The 17,909-nt window shown below is 48.8% G+C and overlaps 1 protein-coding gene across 1 annotated transcript; it reads right to left on the reverse strand.

The window, feature by feature from the left end:
- Positions 1–2,745: 2,745 nt before the first annotated feature.
- Positions 2,746–17,665, reverse strand: RNF165 (ring finger protein 165). Its single transcript, XM_026086433.1, has 8 exons — positions 17,620–17,665; positions 12,164–12,473; positions 10,375–10,500; positions 6,578–6,707; positions 5,539–5,643; positions 4,706–4,801; positions 3,553–3,659; positions 2,746–2,863 (listed from the first exon to the last, which is right to left on the reverse strand). The coding sequence occupies exons 1-8, from the start codon at positions 17,663–17,665 to the stop codon at positions 2,746–2,748; spliced, it is 1,038 nt and encodes a 345-aa protein (XP_025942218.1).
- Positions 17,666–17,909: the final 244 nt, after the last annotated feature.

Below are 17,909 nucleotides of genomic sequence, written 5' to 3' on the forward strand. Positions count from 1 at the left end.
ATTACCGCAATCTACTCGTACAAATTATTTAAACGCAAAGGAACCTGACACACCGACGCAACTTCAGACGCTGCAAGTTCTCACGCACCGCGGCATCCGCCATTCACACGAGACCATGGGAGTTTGGTGCTTTTCTTCACCAATTTTAAAAACTGTGCTTGTTCGTTAGGCAAAGAGTAATACTTTCGCATAGGCTTTAAAAAAAAAAAAAAAGAGGAAAGAAGAAAGGAAAAAGGAAAAGAAGAAAAGCCCGCGTGGGTCGGAGCCGCTCGCCTCCTCCCCACCGCGCGGCTCRCCCCAAGCGAGGGCTTGGATTCGCTCTGCTCCTTYCCCTGCTTCGCCCCCGGGACAGCCCGGCTTACAGTGTATATTAAGAGCAACGTCTTGTTCTGCTTCAATACGAGCAGCCGTATCGGTGGCGGTTTTAACGCCGTTTGCATCTGCTGCTGCTGGAGCGAGAGCCGCCGTTGCCTACGGAGCCGCGTCTCGCCCCGCGGCTCCCGACCGCCCCGGGCTCGGGCCGCCCGGCGCAGGGGCTGCGGAGCTCGGCGCTTCCCCCTTGCAGCTCGCGCGACTCCTGCGATCTCCCYGACGGTGGTTTATGCGCGGTTCTGCTCCGAGAGTGAAGCAGATGCTCGCGGGAACTAGAAATCATCCCCTCCGCATAAGTGTTTAAATATTTAAAGTTTCTGATTTCTGATTAATTCCCCTTGTTTCTCCGCATCTCTCTTTTGCTCCCTTACTACATTAAAAAAAAAAAGATGCATTATTTAAAAAAAAAACCAAAAGAAACAGGCTTTTCAGTTGCCAATATTGATTCTCYGGAGGGTTTTCAGAGAGAGGAGGGAGAGGCCAGCTCTAACCCGGGCTGCCGCTCAGTCCTCGGGTCTGCTAGTCTGCGTGTCACAGACCCACTCCCTTGGCACTTCAGGGATTGATTCCTAACTCTATTTTGTGCATGATTATAATGAGACTGACAAATTAGCACTGGTTCCTTTTTAATACTCACTCTATGTTCCGTATGGATACAGAGTGAAATACGTGTATACATATAAAAAAGCGTGTGTGTGTGTGTGTGTGTGTGTACTGATAGCGTACTCTGACATGGTTTTAAAATCCAGCCCCTGCAGAAAGCAGCAAATCCTCCCTTGAAACTGCGTTCCCTTCCTGTGCAGAAATGCTCCCGTCGTCAGCATTTTTCTACCAACGAAGCGAATTCTCCCTTTTTTTTTCCCATCCTGTTATCAGAACTGCTCTGAGAGATTTTCCACAGCAGCCCATGAGCCAGAGTGGATTAAAATAATAATAATAATAGACTTCTGAATTCCACCTGAGCTGCACTCTCCTTCTCTTATTCTTTCTAAGCCCTCAAACGCTGCAATTTTTCACCAGGGAGGATGCAAAGTGCAGAAGACGCGAGCTCTCCGCTTGCCCATCCCTCCGGGAGCCAGAAAAGAGGGACGCGCGGAAAGGACCGCGGCMCTGGGAATTTCGCACAAAGTCTGCCGGGTTGGGTTTTCTCCATTTTGAACACCACCTTCAGTTAGCGCATCGGCTTGTGCTTTTGCGTTGCAGAGGAGGGGGCCCCATCGCCTTCCTAACGTGGTTTCCGAGCAGCTATGCTCCAAAGCCCAGCTACGGGAGCGGACCCCTATAATCATCTTTTGTGACCGGCAAAGAGTCTAGGAGCTCTCGAACCCACGGGTGGACCCGCACCATGGTGCATCCGTTACGGCAAGCGCGGTAATGGGTCAATACAGCGTCCCGCGTTCGCGCAGGGGGTCCACGCCACGGCGGGCGAAACGCGGAGCACCAGCAAGAGCCGTCAAAGCCAACAGGCCTTAGAGCGCACAGGAGAAAGTGGTATGGAAAATTACAATCGTAAAGACAGCCCGTGGCCTTCCTCGGATTTGGTATGTCAAGCTACTTCATTAAGATATAGAAATAAAAGAAACAGAACGCATGTCAATATTGTGCCCCTACAGAAAGTGTCCAGCACCAGCAGATAAGCAAGAACGAAGCGTCTCCCTATTGCTTCATTCATTTCATTCCCAATTTTTTTCTTTTTTTTTTCTTTTTTTTTTTTTAGGCGTCTCTAAATTTGCAACACACTGTAAACACAAGGAAAGGAAGTACATGCGACTGAGGCAAAGAGCGCAACCCTTCTGACTGTAAACAGGATTTTGCTTTTTCGCCTCTTCCCCCCTGAGGGTGGGAAAGTTCGACCTCTCTATTCCCCCTCTGCAATGTATTAATCAGGCACCAAAATAAGGAATCTATGAAAAAATATTTGGTGCAAATTAGGTAACAGCAACATGTCCACCACAAGATGAGYAGGGCATCAAACACAACATTTCTTAAGCTAACATGCTCCAGCTGCCATCCATAGAAATAGCTAAAGAACCCCTAACGTGTTTCTACTTATTCGAGAGGTATATATACAATCCTCATGAAATGCAGGATTGACAGGCCAGACTACCACAACTAGTTCCTTCATGTTCAAGACTAAATCTTCTGCAGCACGGGGTCTCTGAGCTCTGGGAACGCCAGCTCCCTTTCACTGGGCCAGTATCCTGCACGTGCAATATCTCCTACCGCTAGATATCGTACCGCCAGTTCCTCCTTCTTGCTAACGTGCCTGCAGACTTTTCCTCTCAATCAAATGGCTCAGAAGGCAAAATTTTGCTGCAAGGGTTGATGGCCATACGACCTGATAAGGAAAAATGGTGCGTCCAGCCAGTTCTTTCAGCTGTCCGAGCCGAGCTGTGTTTCAATGTCCACCCTGCAGATCGGGCACTTCTTGCTGGTGGCCAGCCACTGATCCACGCACACTTGGTGGAAGAGATGCATACACGGTAAACGCCTGTGGAAGGAAGAGTGCCTTGCTGTTAGGGTCACATGGCCGGAGGAGGTCCATGGGATTAGCCTCGGGCCGCAGGAGAGCAGGAAAGAGCCACTGTGGGGGTGGCAGGTTGGAGATGGCAGTGTCCTTCTAGGCTAAAAACCACTCGGAAAAAACAACGTGCTCCCGAAGCAGGTTGTTCCCATGATTAATGACACTGACTGCTGCAGGCAGACAGCCATGAAGAGGGGGGATCTCTGCATCCTTCCCAGTGGATGGAAGCTGGAGACCGTGGCCCAGGGTCATGGGCTTTTACCATAATTTGGTCATCCTTGAAGCCTGGATGCTAACGTCCCTCAGCTCCTCACAGCTGTCTCAGGGTCCTCAGACCCATCCTCCTCTGCCACTTGTAATGTGGCCCATCGCCACCCAATTAYGTGACCTTCATGCAGGCGATCCAAACATGGAAAATACTATTTAAAACAGCCCTCCTGCTGTTGCAGAGCTCTTTCTATTCATGGTCCATACCAACGTCCATGCAATAACATTTGTTCGCCTGGACCTGCAGAGCTCCAGTGGGGTTCGGCAGGACAAGAGCAGGTACCACCCTCCACAACTCACCGCAGCAAGTTACCCCCAAAAACCACAGCTGGGATCGCGTGGAGAGGTGGTGGAGAGGGGGGAAAAGGGAAGCRGGGGGAGGATCATACCTCACGTCTTCTCCATCTTCAAGCATGGACAGACAGATTGTGCATTTCTCATCAGTGTCTGACTCCTCGCCATCCTCTTGCTCAGCTTTGCCCTCCTGCGGTCTTCTCTGTGGCAAGGTGAAAGAAATATTTTGGTTAGGACTGGACTTTCTAGYGCTTGCCCAGAATGTGGAGTCGGAGGAAGGCGAATGACGTGGACTTCATCTGTTGGCTGGATCCACCAGGCTAGGGAAGTCTGGCCGGGCAAAATATCCAGAGTGGAAAGGATGCCAGCTCTTGGGAACATCCCACTGGCCCCAGGGATGGTGGCAGCACCCCCAGGAGCCAGGAAGCCCCAGGGGAGTGCTGCTGCTGGGAACGGCAGCCACAGGGCTTGTCTGCAGGCTCAGTCCCGTGAGGCAGGACTTCACCTGYGAGCTCCCCGCTTTTTTCCCCTGTACACACATCCAGTCTTATTAACATCATTTTTTTTCATCCARGGGAGGAGCACTCCAAGACAGACACAGAGGGATTGACTCGCTTCCAACCTGGGCAATGCAAGGTACCTTCAGCAAGCAGGTGAGGTTACTACACAAAAAAGCGTTTCTCCCCTTTTCTATTTAGCTCTAGCCAACTCAATCCAAGCCCAGGCTGGAGAAGACTTTCRGCCCCAAGTTCCTTCAGTTCAGGGGAGGGGACGCCCTGGTGAAGCAAGGGCATCAAGCAAGCGCTGGCGCAGTGGAAGGGCTCCCTYGCATGTGGACAGCAGCACCTGCATGCAGACAGGTGTGGGCTGGTGTGCAGGGAGCCCCCTCGGTGCGTGCACTTTCTTACCATGGGCAGATAAGTCATAGAGGGGGGAAAGTGCATGCACTGGGTGGGAGAAAGCTGAGACCCTTTTGAAAATTTGGCCCACAGCTTCCTAACCTAGAAGCAAGAAACAGCCAGCTGAGCTCCACCAACATGTCAGCCTGGGACCCCCGCAATATATCCAATACCCAACGAGAGACAGGACCCGACAGGCCTGTATTTTATTCCCAAAACTGGGCAGGAATGTATCTTGATTTACAGCATTTGTTGGCCATCCCTGAGGTTGGTGACCCACTGACGTCCTTCCTCTGTCCCCTCCGTGCCTACAACTCTTGGCCGCGAGCACTGTGACTTCTCAGCTCACCTTCTTGTACTTGTGCGGGAAGGTGAACCTCTCGATGGTGTTCTGCACGGCGCCCCGGCTCACGCTGCCCAGCCTGTCCTCCAGCTGCAGCAGCTCCTTCAGCAGAGAAACAGCAGCAAAAAGCCATCAGGAGAGTGCCCGGGACATGGACCCCAGGGGCAAGTGGGAGCCACCAGCAGGAACCACCAGGCACCAGGTCTTGGCCTGTGAGGCTCCTTCCCCACCGTTTCGTCCAGGGAAATTTCCATGGAAAGCAATTTGGTTGGGCTTTAATGATGGATTTGAGCCCTGGAGCCTGAGCTGATAAGCTCAAGTCTTGAGCTAGGGGCTCAAGGCACAGAGCTGAGAGCTGGGTGTCAAATACTGCAGAAATTAGGAATTTGATCTCCATTTGACAGGCGGGGAAACAAAGGCCCAGAAAAAGTTCAGCACTTCATTTATAGACGTAAACCAAGCCAGAGTCAACCTTGGGCAGACCCAGACTAGACCATCTTTTACCAAAACCGTTCAACTCCTTTGCCTCTCGGTTAACACTAAAACTGCTGGGGGCCTCAATCTGCTCGTGAGCATTTCATCGAATCAGTGCTACCTCCCCAGCGTTTCCCAGTCAATGCAGGAACGGGGATGATATTTCCAAGCTGGCCCTGTCTCGGCCCCTCTCTTTGGCTGACCCAAGGGACCTGAGCAGAGCCCGTATCTCCATCCCTGTCCTTCCCGCATCACCTCTGCAATTGCTGTGCCGCAAAGTGGAGCTGTACAAATTTACATCAAAGCTTGCATGCYTTCCCAGGGTTTAGAAATTTAATAATAATTCCAGTCCGTGAGATACGTACTTCATAGCTTTCCCGCACAGCGGATGTGTGCCTGTTTGGGTTCAGGCCCTGRAGAGCAAGTAGCTGAAGCTGAGGATAAGGGTAATTTCTGATTTCGTGAACAACCTGCAAGAAGCAAGGAAGAAAGATAAAGCCRCCTGTATTAGTACAGCAAAAATCCCTCATGTATCCTGATTTAAAATAAGYACTTTAAACATTCAAAATTAAAGAGCAGACTGACACCTTCACCAATGGAAGCCTTTTAATAAACAAGAAAAAATGAGGTTTATTAAATAGATCTCTTATGAACTGATAATTAAGAACATACATGTCGTCTGAACAAACTACTTGTAATAATTTCTGCTGCATTTATAACACTGTGGTTCCAAGTCCTCAACACAGGTTAGCTTAAAAAGAGAAATTTTTTAAAAGGGCAGATTCCTCTTCAACTGAGCTCTGATTTTTTAGCCCTGCTGTGGGGCTCAGGTGTCAMGATCTGACTCCGAGAGCTGCAGGCATGAGGAAATAACACCACTGTGGGGTTTCCAAGGATGCCGTAAGGACTAGCAGAGACCTGTGTGGCTTGACTCAAAATACAACACCCTGCTAGGAGATGGGCCCCTAAATAACCCTGGTCTCTGCCCGTGCAACAGATCATGCAAAAACTTTACAGACAACGCTGAGGCCAATGCAGCCAGCAGTTGCATGACGGGGACAGACCCAAATGAGACACCTCCCATGAAGCCATCTGCATGCGGGAGCCTTTTCCCAAGGATCAGGGCCAAATTTACCCTCAGTTACAACAAGCACCTGTCTGGAGTAACAGCACCGACCGCATCTTTCCAGAGCAGCCGAACATCCTCCCTTGCAATTTTTTCCCCTCCCTTTCTCTAATCCAGAGCGCACTGATGCAATACGATCCTTTCAGACGCTCCCTCCCACGGCCAGAGATAAGTGGGATCCTCAGCAGACAGGTGATAGAGAGATAGCAGCCTTTATTTTGACTGCCTGCTGGCAGACAATGCATAAAACATTTCTCGGTGAAAAGCGTTTCGCTTACCATCTGCGTCGAGGATGTGCTCCTGGGGAAGTGGTGCATCCTCGGCGTAGCCAAGTAATGCTGATAGGGCTGCGGGACCGGCCGAACCTGGAACTGGGCGTGAGTCAGGCCCGCGTCGACGCTGAGGTCCCTGCGGGCGCAAGACCAAAAAATACGCAATTTTGATAGTGTGTTTTTTATTCCCAGTTCCCCCAGCTGTTGCCTTTGACAAGTTAGATCATGCTCGCAGCAGAAGAGAGCAACATCCCCCCAGTGGGATCTCGGCTGCCACGGGTGCCTCCATCTCAATGCCCCAATCCAGGGCGATGCTACTGCTTTAAAGTGAGTTTCCTTGGATTTATATGGTCACCTTTCCCCAGCTAGCACAAAGAGCAAGGGTAGTGCCAGTTAGCATATGCGTTAGCTGGGGTTGAGAGCTTTACAGACACAGTCTAACTTCAGAGCAAGAGGAATACCATTTTGGTGGCTCTGATTGATCCCTCAGGTTCAGTAATGGCACCCAGCCAGACCAGGTCCGGCTCGTGCTGACATCACTGCAAACAATTACATTTTGCCTCCAAGGTTTTGTAGGAATATGCCTAAGCGTGTTGGGGCAGAGCAGCAATGAACTTTTCTGGACAGTTACTGGGATTTTGCTGGGTGTTTTTTGACAAGCTTGTGCTTTCCTTGGAGATCTCCCAGGCAAGGTCAAAGGAGGACTCAGGAAGACAAAAGCAGTGGTCCTGGAGCCCACGGACCACTGTCTGTCCAGAAAACGTAATGGGTTTAAGATATTTCTGGATGAGCCCCGTGCTCCTGTTGGTCCCCCTCCTGCATCCTGTTCTGGGCAAGCAGAAGAGGAGCTTTGCCCAGGCACCTGGGCCAGGACTTGGGTTGGTGGGTTTGGGCACTTCAGCCCTCCCAGAAAAAACAACCTGTCTCAACGGCGAGACTTCAAATGACCGACAACCGTGCTGCCACCCGAGGGAGAGCTCCCAGCTTGTGGTACTGCACTTCAGACTCCTCCATCAGACAGAAATCCCTGACGAGCCTGCAAACGCCTCAGCTCCGCGCAGGTGCCATCCAGCAGGCAAAGACTCCATGCAAACTCTTTCCCCTCGCTGCCGGGAGTGGAGACCCAACACAGCATCTCCATCTCTAATCCAATTAGTCGATCCCTTGTCGCGCCAGCCGAAGAATCTCTCAGCAAACAAGTGCTGTGAATGTCATTCGCTTTATCATAATTACAAAAGCCGGCGCTCTAATAGCCATTGTCTTCACATTTGCCAAAGCAAAGCTAATTAGAGCGCAGGGTTTGTTTCCCATTTCAGCGTCAAACTTCTTTTCCCCTCCATGGAGAACAGCGGCAGCAAGTGCCGTGGCTTGTCGGGAGCCATGCAGATGGGTCCTCAAGCAGCTGTGAAACTGCTTCTGCTCAGCAGCAGATAATGGATGTGAAGGGACAGTAAATGTGGAAATCTTCTACCCAGAACTGCCTGTGCGGTAGGCAACAAATCCAGTATTTTGGTGCCCCCTAGTAAGTCCCCCTGCAGCAAGTTCAAGCAAAGAGAGAGACTCTCATTGCTTGCCCTGTGCTAGCTGGAGCAAGCTAGCCAGATAGACAGACAAACCCTGGCCATGATAAAACTCAGGAGACAACCAACAGGAGCACAACTGGGGTGCAAATCCACAGGACGGGGCATTTTCCATCTCCCATGTCACATTTTCAGAGATTTATCCCATCATTCAAGACTGTTCCCAGATGGACGGAGGGCTCAGCTGGAAATCAGGAGACCTTGGGTCTGTTCCCAGCCTTGCTGCTGACCCAGTGCATGACCTTGGCTGTCTCCTCTCTGCCTTCTCAATTCCCTGCCTGCAAAATAGCCGTGATAATACCTCTGTCCACAAAGTGCTTTGAGATCAAGGGGTGAAGAGGTCTCTCAAAGACTAATGGCAATTATTAACTTGTGCAAGCCATTTCAGCAACAGCACGGCTGAACCGTTCATGCAGTTGTGCATGCAGTTCTTAAAATCTGATATTTAGGATCTTAAAGTGACGCCATATGTTTGCAGAAAGGTCYGCAGCAGAACATTGCATGGAACACTGTTTTCCCAGTGTTTTGCCATGGATAAGCAGAGTGCATTAGCCGAAGAAAACCAAAACCAACCATCATTTCCCAGCCTGTGCTCCACGCACAGCACCTTGATGCTCAGTTGTGAGATCCAAGAGCTGCAACGCCTGCATTGCACAGGCTGCCAACAACTAATAACTGACAGATAAGGCCCAAGATAAAAGATTGGATAGTAGTCACTAAATGTCTATTCAGAAGATCATTTAAGGAGCCAACCAAGAGTTTATTGCTTCTTTGCCAGAAAGTTTTAATCAAGGTTTGGCTGTCTGAGATGACTGATCACCTCCAGCTCTTCCTGCCGTCCCCACTTCACGTGAGGGTGCACGCTACCACCTTTGAGCCAGCGCCAGCACCACTGACGYGGTGATACATTAGACGAGTGTTTTCATGTCGGTCACTGGGCAAAATTGTACAAGTGCCCCGAGGAGAAGTGAGTTGCCCAAATATGTATATTTACAGTATATGCTTTCCTGCCATCCCCACTCCTTAGGTTTTACAAGGCTGTGGAGCAACATGGGTGGGCAGGAAGGAGGGAGGAGGAGGGAAACATTAAATGATGCTTTATCAGATTCTTCTAATGATTATAATTAAACACAAGACACGCCAAGAGAGACAGAAAGACAAACTCCATCCAAATTGAACATCAACCGCTTTGCAAACTGATCTGAACAATGTCGTATTGGCCTAATTCAGATCACAGTGGTGCAAGTAATGGGAACACCTGAGAAAAAAATGTCAGAAGGATCTGGTCATATTTTAGTCTGTGTATTATTATCCCTGGAGGGGGAAAAACCCTGTGTTCAAAGAACTCTCTATTTGCAGAGTGAAGCACTCAGATGTTCAGAAATGCCATAACTGAGATTTCCTGTGCCGTTTTATTTTGGCCCCCTTGTGCATACGCATTATGATTGTCTCTACGTGTTCACATGCTATTTTTTCCATTCACTGCACAGAACAGACTTTGCTCAGCTAACAAGCAGCTACTCAAAAATTTGTTTTTATTTTCTCATTTGCAAAGTAGGGTCTCATACCTTTGCAATCGTGCAAGAGCTCAAAACCTGCTCTGAGAACAGAACAACCAATTCCCCGTTTTGGCTTTTCCAGGATTTCAAACACTATGGTGTGAAAACAACTAACAAATATTAATTCATTTACCCCTATGGGTTAGTGCAGCATTGCCCTCCCTAATTTAGACCTTGGGGAGGGTTGTGGCTGCTCTTTTTGATCGCTGTTGGACCGCAGAAGATCTTGCTCAGCCAGAGATGTCGGTCTGCAGGAAAAAGAGCCTGGATGATGCTTTGCCGGAGGTGATGCTCTACAGATGGAAAATCCCCTGGGGAAGGTTGCTATTTAAGGTGCACCCTGCATCCGTGGGTGGAGAGAGCCTGGGAATGCTGATGCCTTGACGTTATCACACAAGTCTAGCAGAACATTTGCAAAAAACGACTATGCTGAAACTATGCACTTGCTCGGTCTGCACAGGACCTTAGCATGTACTCATGGCCCTCCCAGTGATGAGTTTTCCCTCTTTGCATGCTACTGGCGTTATATCTAATGAGTACAAGCATTAGCTTTTTACAAAAGCTTTGASACAAAATGACATTGGTTAACTCCACCAGCCCGCTTAGGATTTTTTCAAAAAACATCATTCAAAAGACTAGGTGGAAGGAAAGGTGGAAGACTTACCAGTCCGTGCCTTCGGCTAAGTACCTGGGCTGGGGCCCCATGGGCTGTGGAGTTTGCAGTTGGTGGCTGAAGTCGAAGCTGGGGTGCAAGCGGTGAGGCTGGACAGAGATGCGCTCTTGAGCCCGCCTGCAGGAGGAGGAGATGAGCAAGTGTTAGAGGCACGGAGGACGCCGCGAGTGTCCTCCTTTCTCCATCCAGCCTTTCTCTGGACAATGGACCAGGCTCCAGCTCCTCCTCCCCTGCCTCTGCTGCCTTTGGGAGGAAAGCGGTAGAAAATATTGCAAGGTTTTTCTAGGGACTCCAGTCCCGCCTCATGATTTTGTCCTTTAGGACTACCTTCACTCAGGGRAAGAACGTGTGCTACTTGATCAACATCAGATACCAAAATCTCTATATTTAGAGAAATGCAAGCTGGATGCACAAGCAGGATTTGCATTGTGGAGTCATACCCTGAGCTCCCTACCGAGTCCCTGCTTACTGATGGGGATGGAGCCGTCACAAAGTAAATCTCCAGGAAAACGCTGGAGCAAATGGAGCAGCAAACTGCTAGATAAAAAATTTCTCAGGCAGCCACAGCACAGAGGCTCCTCTCTTGAAGGCACGACCCAGGTTCCTGTTACCAGGACCGTGTCCCCCACCACTGTAAGGTTTCAGACACCTTTCTCCGATGCAGCTGGTGCTGGCTGCTTGCAGAAATGAGCCTTGGGACTGGGCAAGACCTTTTCTACAGCGGGATCTCTTTTCTCTGAGAACCTGCTTGCAGATAAAACACTGACAGCACTTACAGAAGCAGTTTCTGCATGGAATTGTACTCTGTGGTTTTATTTGAATTTGGCTTATGACTAAGAGGTAAACACTTGTATCATCAGCGCCTCAGCCTTGCATATATTTGCTACCCAATTATTAACTAATCATTAAATCCACCTAAAATCCAGCTTATGCAAAACAAAACAAGGATGAGAAGAATGCACAATTTGCAGACAGAAAGCATAGGGGAGGAAAGACTTTTCCATCTGCAGCAGCCTTCCCAAACGCAGCATTACAGCAGAGACTCATTCACCGGCCCTTGACCGATGGGCACAACCCACAAGCCGCTTCCACGTTTCCAAAAACGTCTTCCTGTCCTACTTATTATCTAAATCTCTTGCTCAAGAGGCAGACTCAGAACAAGGCCAGACATCCATTTCCACCTCTGTGGAGAAACAGTAAATCTCTTTGCAGTCATCAGCCCAGTGTGAATTTAGGCTGCTTTTTTGACTGAACATGCTTCAGAAGATCAACAGCATCCTTCTCTCCTCAAGCAGCCAGAGCACAGCCAGGAAGCCTAGAACAGAGTAGCGAGCTCTTCATGTAGAAAACCAAACACTTATGGGACATGCGGATAAAATCTCTTATGTGGTTTTGAAACAAGAGCTACAAAAGCGTAGCTTGTGCATGCAGTCTACTGCTTTCTCTGTGATCCAGGGCAGGTTCACTACAAAACCAAGGCATGATGGTTGCCATTCTCCTATGAGTGACAATGGCAGTTGACCCTGGGAGAAATCAGATGTGCATAGCATGTATCCCCATGGGAAAGGCATAGCTAGAGGTAACAGCTGGCCTGCAGCTGTTGGCAAAAGTCCTCTGGAGGTCCACAGCCCAACTTGCCAAAGTCCCAGCACACTCAGCAAGCACCGCGCCAACGTTGCACCCTTGGCCAAAGACGCTTCGCAGGAGCGAGGACCACAAGCCTGCCAGAGATCCCCCGGAAAACCAGTTTTCCAGCTGTCCGAGTGCAAAACRCCCTTACCTGGGATGGGGCATGAGCCGGCGGTGCTGGGCCTCGAGGAGCTGCTGCTGGAGGAGGTATTGCTGGTGTAGCGCCTGAGGTAGGAAGGAGGGTCCCGCCACATCCTGGAAGGGCAGGGCTGGCACCGGTGCCAAGGGCTGGTGCAGRGGGCCGCTGTGCTGGTGCGTGGGGGCCATGTGGGGCGTCAGCCCCGGCTGGGGCTGCACCGCGGGAGGCAGGGCGAAGTCGGCCGAGAGCTGAGCTTGGGGACCCAGGTGGAAGTGCCGGCAGGAGGTAGCATGGGGATGCTGAGACCTTTGAAAAGGAGCACCTGGAAGAGAAGAGCGTGGCCGTCATGGCAGGTCATCCAGCTGCCAAGCCGGGGCAAGAGTTAGGCGGATGGTTGTTGCTCTCTTCCACCGGAAAGGGAAAAAAAAAGGACAGGTCAGTTAGCCGAAATCAGAGCAACTCACAGGGAAATGTCAATTTTGATTAATAGTTTTCCTCCTCCAAAAAGCATTGTGGGGAAAATCGTTGGCTTTTTGATTCAAAGTGACTTTTTGACACAAAATTGAAATGCATATTAATTAAAACTTTGCTTCGGCTTGGTTTGGTTTGTCTTTCTTAAATAGAAGAAGGAAAAAAAAGTCTCAGCATTTTAGAGAAGGAAAAAAGTCAGTTGTCTAAACTATGCTCTTGCAGGTTATTGGCTCACAGAATTTTTTCAAAGGTTGTTGACTTTTTGTACAATGCAAGGTGTTTCTTTGTCCATCTAAAAATGTCTCATAGGCAAGAAAATAATCTCTGCTTTAAGAAACTGTCTTTCACTGACTGCAGGGCATGAATTTGACACCTTCCACCTCTGAGAGCAGGGATTAAGATCATGGGTATTTGCAGAGACCCCTTTTCAATAGCCGAGCCTCATAATCTGCGTGCACAGAGAAACTGGCTACAGAAAACCCAGCACAAACTGCTATGAGATCAGTCACTAAAGTGATGGGAATGAGGAAGAAATGAGGTGTGAAAGATATCCATAGCAGAGGCTTTTTTCAAAACATCTGGCACTGACTTTCATCTCCCTTGAGATCCTTGCTTAAACGGGCCCTTGGCTCAATCCGGCGCATTAATTCCTACATTTCTGGAGCATTTACAGGCGTCATGGCAAAACTTTTGGGCTCTTAAACTAGAAAGGCAGTTCAGAGCTGAAGGCTGAGACTACTCAAGCGAACTACTAGAGATGCATCTCTACCGATGATCAGCCCCAGAACAGGAGACCTGCAATTTATGCAGTCTTTTGAATACCTAAACTTCTCAAAAATTCTTATAAGGTGCTTTTTTTTTTTTTCTTTTTTAATCTTTGGGACTGGCACAAAATATCCAGCAGCAACAGCACCATGAGACATTGAGTGTCATCCCTGCTTGCACACAGTGTCTTGACCCAGATCCCCAAAACCCTTCTGCCTGCATCTCCTGCCTGCCCGCAGACAGGGCCAGCCAAGCACGGTAGCCCTCGGAGCCCTCAGCACTTTCTGTTTGCATCCTTGTGGAAACCGAAGATGCACAAACAAAGCCAGATGCCAGCAAGAGAAATAACGGGAGAGGAGCTAGCAGAAACAAATGGTTTGCAAAACAGTGCATAAGTAATTATACGCAGCAGCTCTTAAATACAAACTAATCCTCCGTAATGCCCCTCTGAGAGAGCCAGCGTGTRACAAACGCACGTGCCACCAACAGCAGAACTTCTGAAGGTGATAATCTCTCGCGCTGTCAGCTAACGGCACGATTCGACTACCCTGTTAATTAAAACTGGAGGAGCTGGAATCAGACCCACTGTTCTACCATGACAGAGCTACAAACCCAGACCCTTGAACCATCCGCATACTTCTCCCCCCGGTATCATAGATTATATTTGCTGTCTCAGACCCGTGCCCAGTTCACTGTGCCCTGCTGGGTGGTAAAGGCTGAGTCTCCAAGGGAAAAAATGAAATTGGGATTCTGAGTCACGCCAGGCAGTGCCACGCGATGGTGGGGAGATGCCCCTTAGCTGATGTATTTGCTGGGCACTTGCAGAGTGACTCCAGTGATTTACTTAACCTCTAACAGCCACAAAGTGTCCAAAAGGAGAACAGCTTTGGCAAGACGATTCTCCCAGGTGAGCCATTAACCCTCCCTGAGGTCTGAAGGACAGGTGTGAGAGTAGTTTAAAGTGCTAATCCTGGTATGCACCCAAACACACAAACCTTTGCCATCGGACAGCAGTTTGGTTGTATTTCGGACAAGACTGGCTTAGCACAACACAGGCTAACAAAGCTTAGTGATATCCCCCTACATTTCATGGGAGAAATCTTGCAGCCCATAAGAAAAGCAGAAAAAAGGTAACATCTCATTCTCTGCAGCTATTTCTTCTCTTGAAACAAAGTGGAACATTGCCCAAGGATTTCACAGAATGGTTGAGGTTGGAAGGGACCTCAGGAGATCATCTAGTCCACCCCTCCTGCTCAAGCAGGGTCACCTAGGGCACATTGCACAGGATCGCGTCCAGGCGGGTTTTGAATATCTCCAGAGAAGGAAACTTCACAACCTCTCTGGGCAACCTGTTTCAGTGCTCTGTCACCTCCTGCCTTTTGGTTGTGTTTTGGAAGGCTTTAAGATGATTTAGTAAAATGCCTGCAGGACCCTTTCTGAGCTTCCAGCAAACCTGAAAGTCTGTGAGGGAACTGTAGCCCTCCCATCAGTGAGGGCAAATGCAGAGTGATGGGATTTGGTTCCTAGAGCAAGGATGGGGGCTGGGATTTGGTTTTCTTCTCTCTGCAGACTGAATGACCTAAAGCCCTCTACTAATCCTTAATCCTCTATTGATTGAAATGACTGAACAGGAGACACCTGCTTTCTAGCTAAAATTTAGACATCCAAGCCAAAGATGGTCAGTCTACTCTTCCTCAAGAGAGAGTGTGGAGAGAAGAACCTCCAGTGCGTGATTCATCTCATCCTAAAAATGACATCTAAGTGAGTGGTGGCTGTGCTTACATAGATATGAAGCACGATCTAAGACCAATAGGTGAATCCCCCTTTGGAGGCACATGTTTCTCAGGCACCTACAGTTGGTGAGATGGACTCAGCTCTCAGAAACCAGAAGACAAAGAAGAAAAAGGATTTTCACAGTTTGGATTTTTTTTATTACCTTTTAGGTGGCCAATTCATGATTTTTAAGTGTCTAGAGTAAGCAACGCTGCGTGAAGCTCATCCCCTTGAGTGGTTAAACGAGACACAGCTGCCCAGTGCAACACAGGAGCCAGCTGCACTTAGTATCCTAAGAGAAATGTGAGAACAGAGGACACCAGGCAGGAAAGGGACAAGAAGATCAACCATTTTAACTGGGGGAAATCCTGCCAGATCACTTCTTCCAAGAGTAAGTTCCTGATTGCTCCTAATGGAAGGCTAATGGACTGGTCCCTTTCCCAGGCCAGGAGCCATGATGAGCCAAGGGGTGCAGGGTGGGCAGATCACGTCATAAGAGCCTTTGAACCTGAATTTTTCCTCCCGCACCAAGATAGTCCTGGCAAGGGACTTGATCATACAGTTCCCTGTGGTCCAGAAAGCGGAGGCAATCTAAAGGGAACGCAACATTTAGACTGCTGAAGGTGAGAGAAATGCCTGTTTTGAAGACTGTTGGTGCACTGCTGTGCTCGTGTTCATGGGCCTGTTTGCAACCTGATTTTACCCACATTCCAATGAATCTCTCTGTCTAAAGCAGCCGAATGGACAAATTTAGAGTTTTCAGGGAGGCAAGTAGTTTTTACCAGCTTTTTTCTGGTACCCACTAGTTCACCAATATCTTTCCCTCTGTAGGAAAGGTACTATCAAGATGCAACTGGGACCATATGATTAAATAAAAACCAGCATCTCATCTTAACATAATTCACCATCCTGTGTTAAAGCTGTTTATTTCCCCATGACTAATCCATTTGTTGATGAGGATGTTGAAGGAAAAACAGAGACTTTGGGGAACACTTGAGCAAATCTACACTTATTAGCAGTGATCCAATCCCAGAGTAGAATAAAACCAGCTGGCATAGCTGAACCAGCATGCACAACAAAGAGCAAATACTTGCCAGACATGGGAGTGGTAGACCCCAGAAAGCCCCAGCAAACAAATAACAGTACAAAACACAGAACATTTCATCCCTGTGTTATCTATCACTAAGTTTACCCAATTCCATTCATTGTGTCTAACCACAAGGGGTCTTGGTGGAGACTCCTTTACAAGGGCACACGCTGATCTCACACACAAAGCAAATTCAGTGTCACTCTGCTGACGCCAGCTAAGCAATGTTACTCCAGATAACTCACTACGACCAAGCCCCGAATCTGCCTTGCAGGCAGCTGACCTTTGCTCAACACAGCTGAAGATCTCACATTAGTAGGGCCTGTTAATGATTAATCCACTAGCACATCTTCCTTCTCTTCCCTGAGCCACAGCTTGATCCTAGATCATATTTGCATTGGAACAGAAAAATCACTGCCCATAAAATGCTTCAAGAAAATTTGATTCATGTATTTAATCAGCCTTTTGTGTGGATACTAATGTCTGGCACAGCACAGAGTAATCTGTAATTGAACATCAGTCCAGATACATCAGCCCAGCTTCTGTTTTTACTCCCTGTAAAAGCAGGGCTGACACTTTCACTAAGCCCAGAGAACATTTCTACAGCAGAGGCAACAAGGTTGGAAACTATGCACATCGAGCTCCAGAGCTGCTAAGCACATCCTCCACAAGCCACATTTCCCACCAGAGGCTGCAGGAAGACAGAACCCACTCCAGGATCAGCGAGGCAGAGACCTCTGCATCCATCACAACAGGCTCCAAAGTTTTGGTCCTCATGCTACTGAGGGTTGTCTTTCTCCACTGGGATACTTTGATCTTACAGGAAATAATATTGGCCAGTTCTTGGATGGCTTTTTATGGCCTACCTCCAAAGTCAGCTAATGGGCTTATTAGCTGCAAGTACTTATCTTCTTCAGCTGTGCAAGTAGGAGGAAAGCCCAGTGCCCTTGCTGCAGGGGCAGTGTGGTCCTCATGGCTCCAAGGCTGCAGGCAGCACCGTGCCTCTGCAGCAGGAGGAGGCTTTTGACCTGAGGCCAGTCTGGAGCTTATGCTCCTGTGTCCAGCCAGCTGGGCGGATCAAAGCACCAGAAGGAGAGGATCCTTCTTGCTGTGTAAGGCTTGTTGAGGTGCTCCTCTCGCCTGGAACCACTAGCCCTGCTCTCATGTGTCCAGGGCTCTGGAGAACCGGTTTCTTTGTGCTCTCTGTCTGGCTGCCTACCAGCCAGAAATCCTTTTTTCCTTGCCTTGTTGCTTCTTCCTTTTATTTACATGCTATTTCTGTGGCAGATGATGGCAGCTCAAAGCAACATCAGATCAGCAGCTCCGAGATGAGCCACATGTCACATCTATGTCAGCAAAGGAAATAACTTACTCCAAATTCTGGAGTCTCCCATTAACTGGTAGAGGCCAAACGTCATGGGGATCAGAGATGCCCGTCTCAACGCAAGCATCTTAACTGTGAATTATTTTTAGAAAACTAGGGGGGCTATTTCCCTCTTTGTTTGTCTTTTCCTCCCAGTGTAACTGGAAATACCTGATTTCACACAGCTGCTTTCTCTGGAGAATATGGTAGTGCAAAACAGTTGGGTGGTTTCAGACGGGTAAAAAAGAAATAAGCAATGTGGGCCTTTTTTCGTGATCCTGGTTTGATCTAGAGGTTGC

This window comes from Apteryx rowi, unplaced genomic scaffold (genome assembly GCF_003343035.1).
Source record: "Apteryx rowi isolate R43461 unplaced genomic scaffold, aptRow1 scaffold_694, whole genome shotgun sequence".
Lineage (NCBI taxonomy): Eukaryota > Metazoa > Chordata > Aves > Apterygiformes > Apterygidae > Apteryx > Apteryx rowi.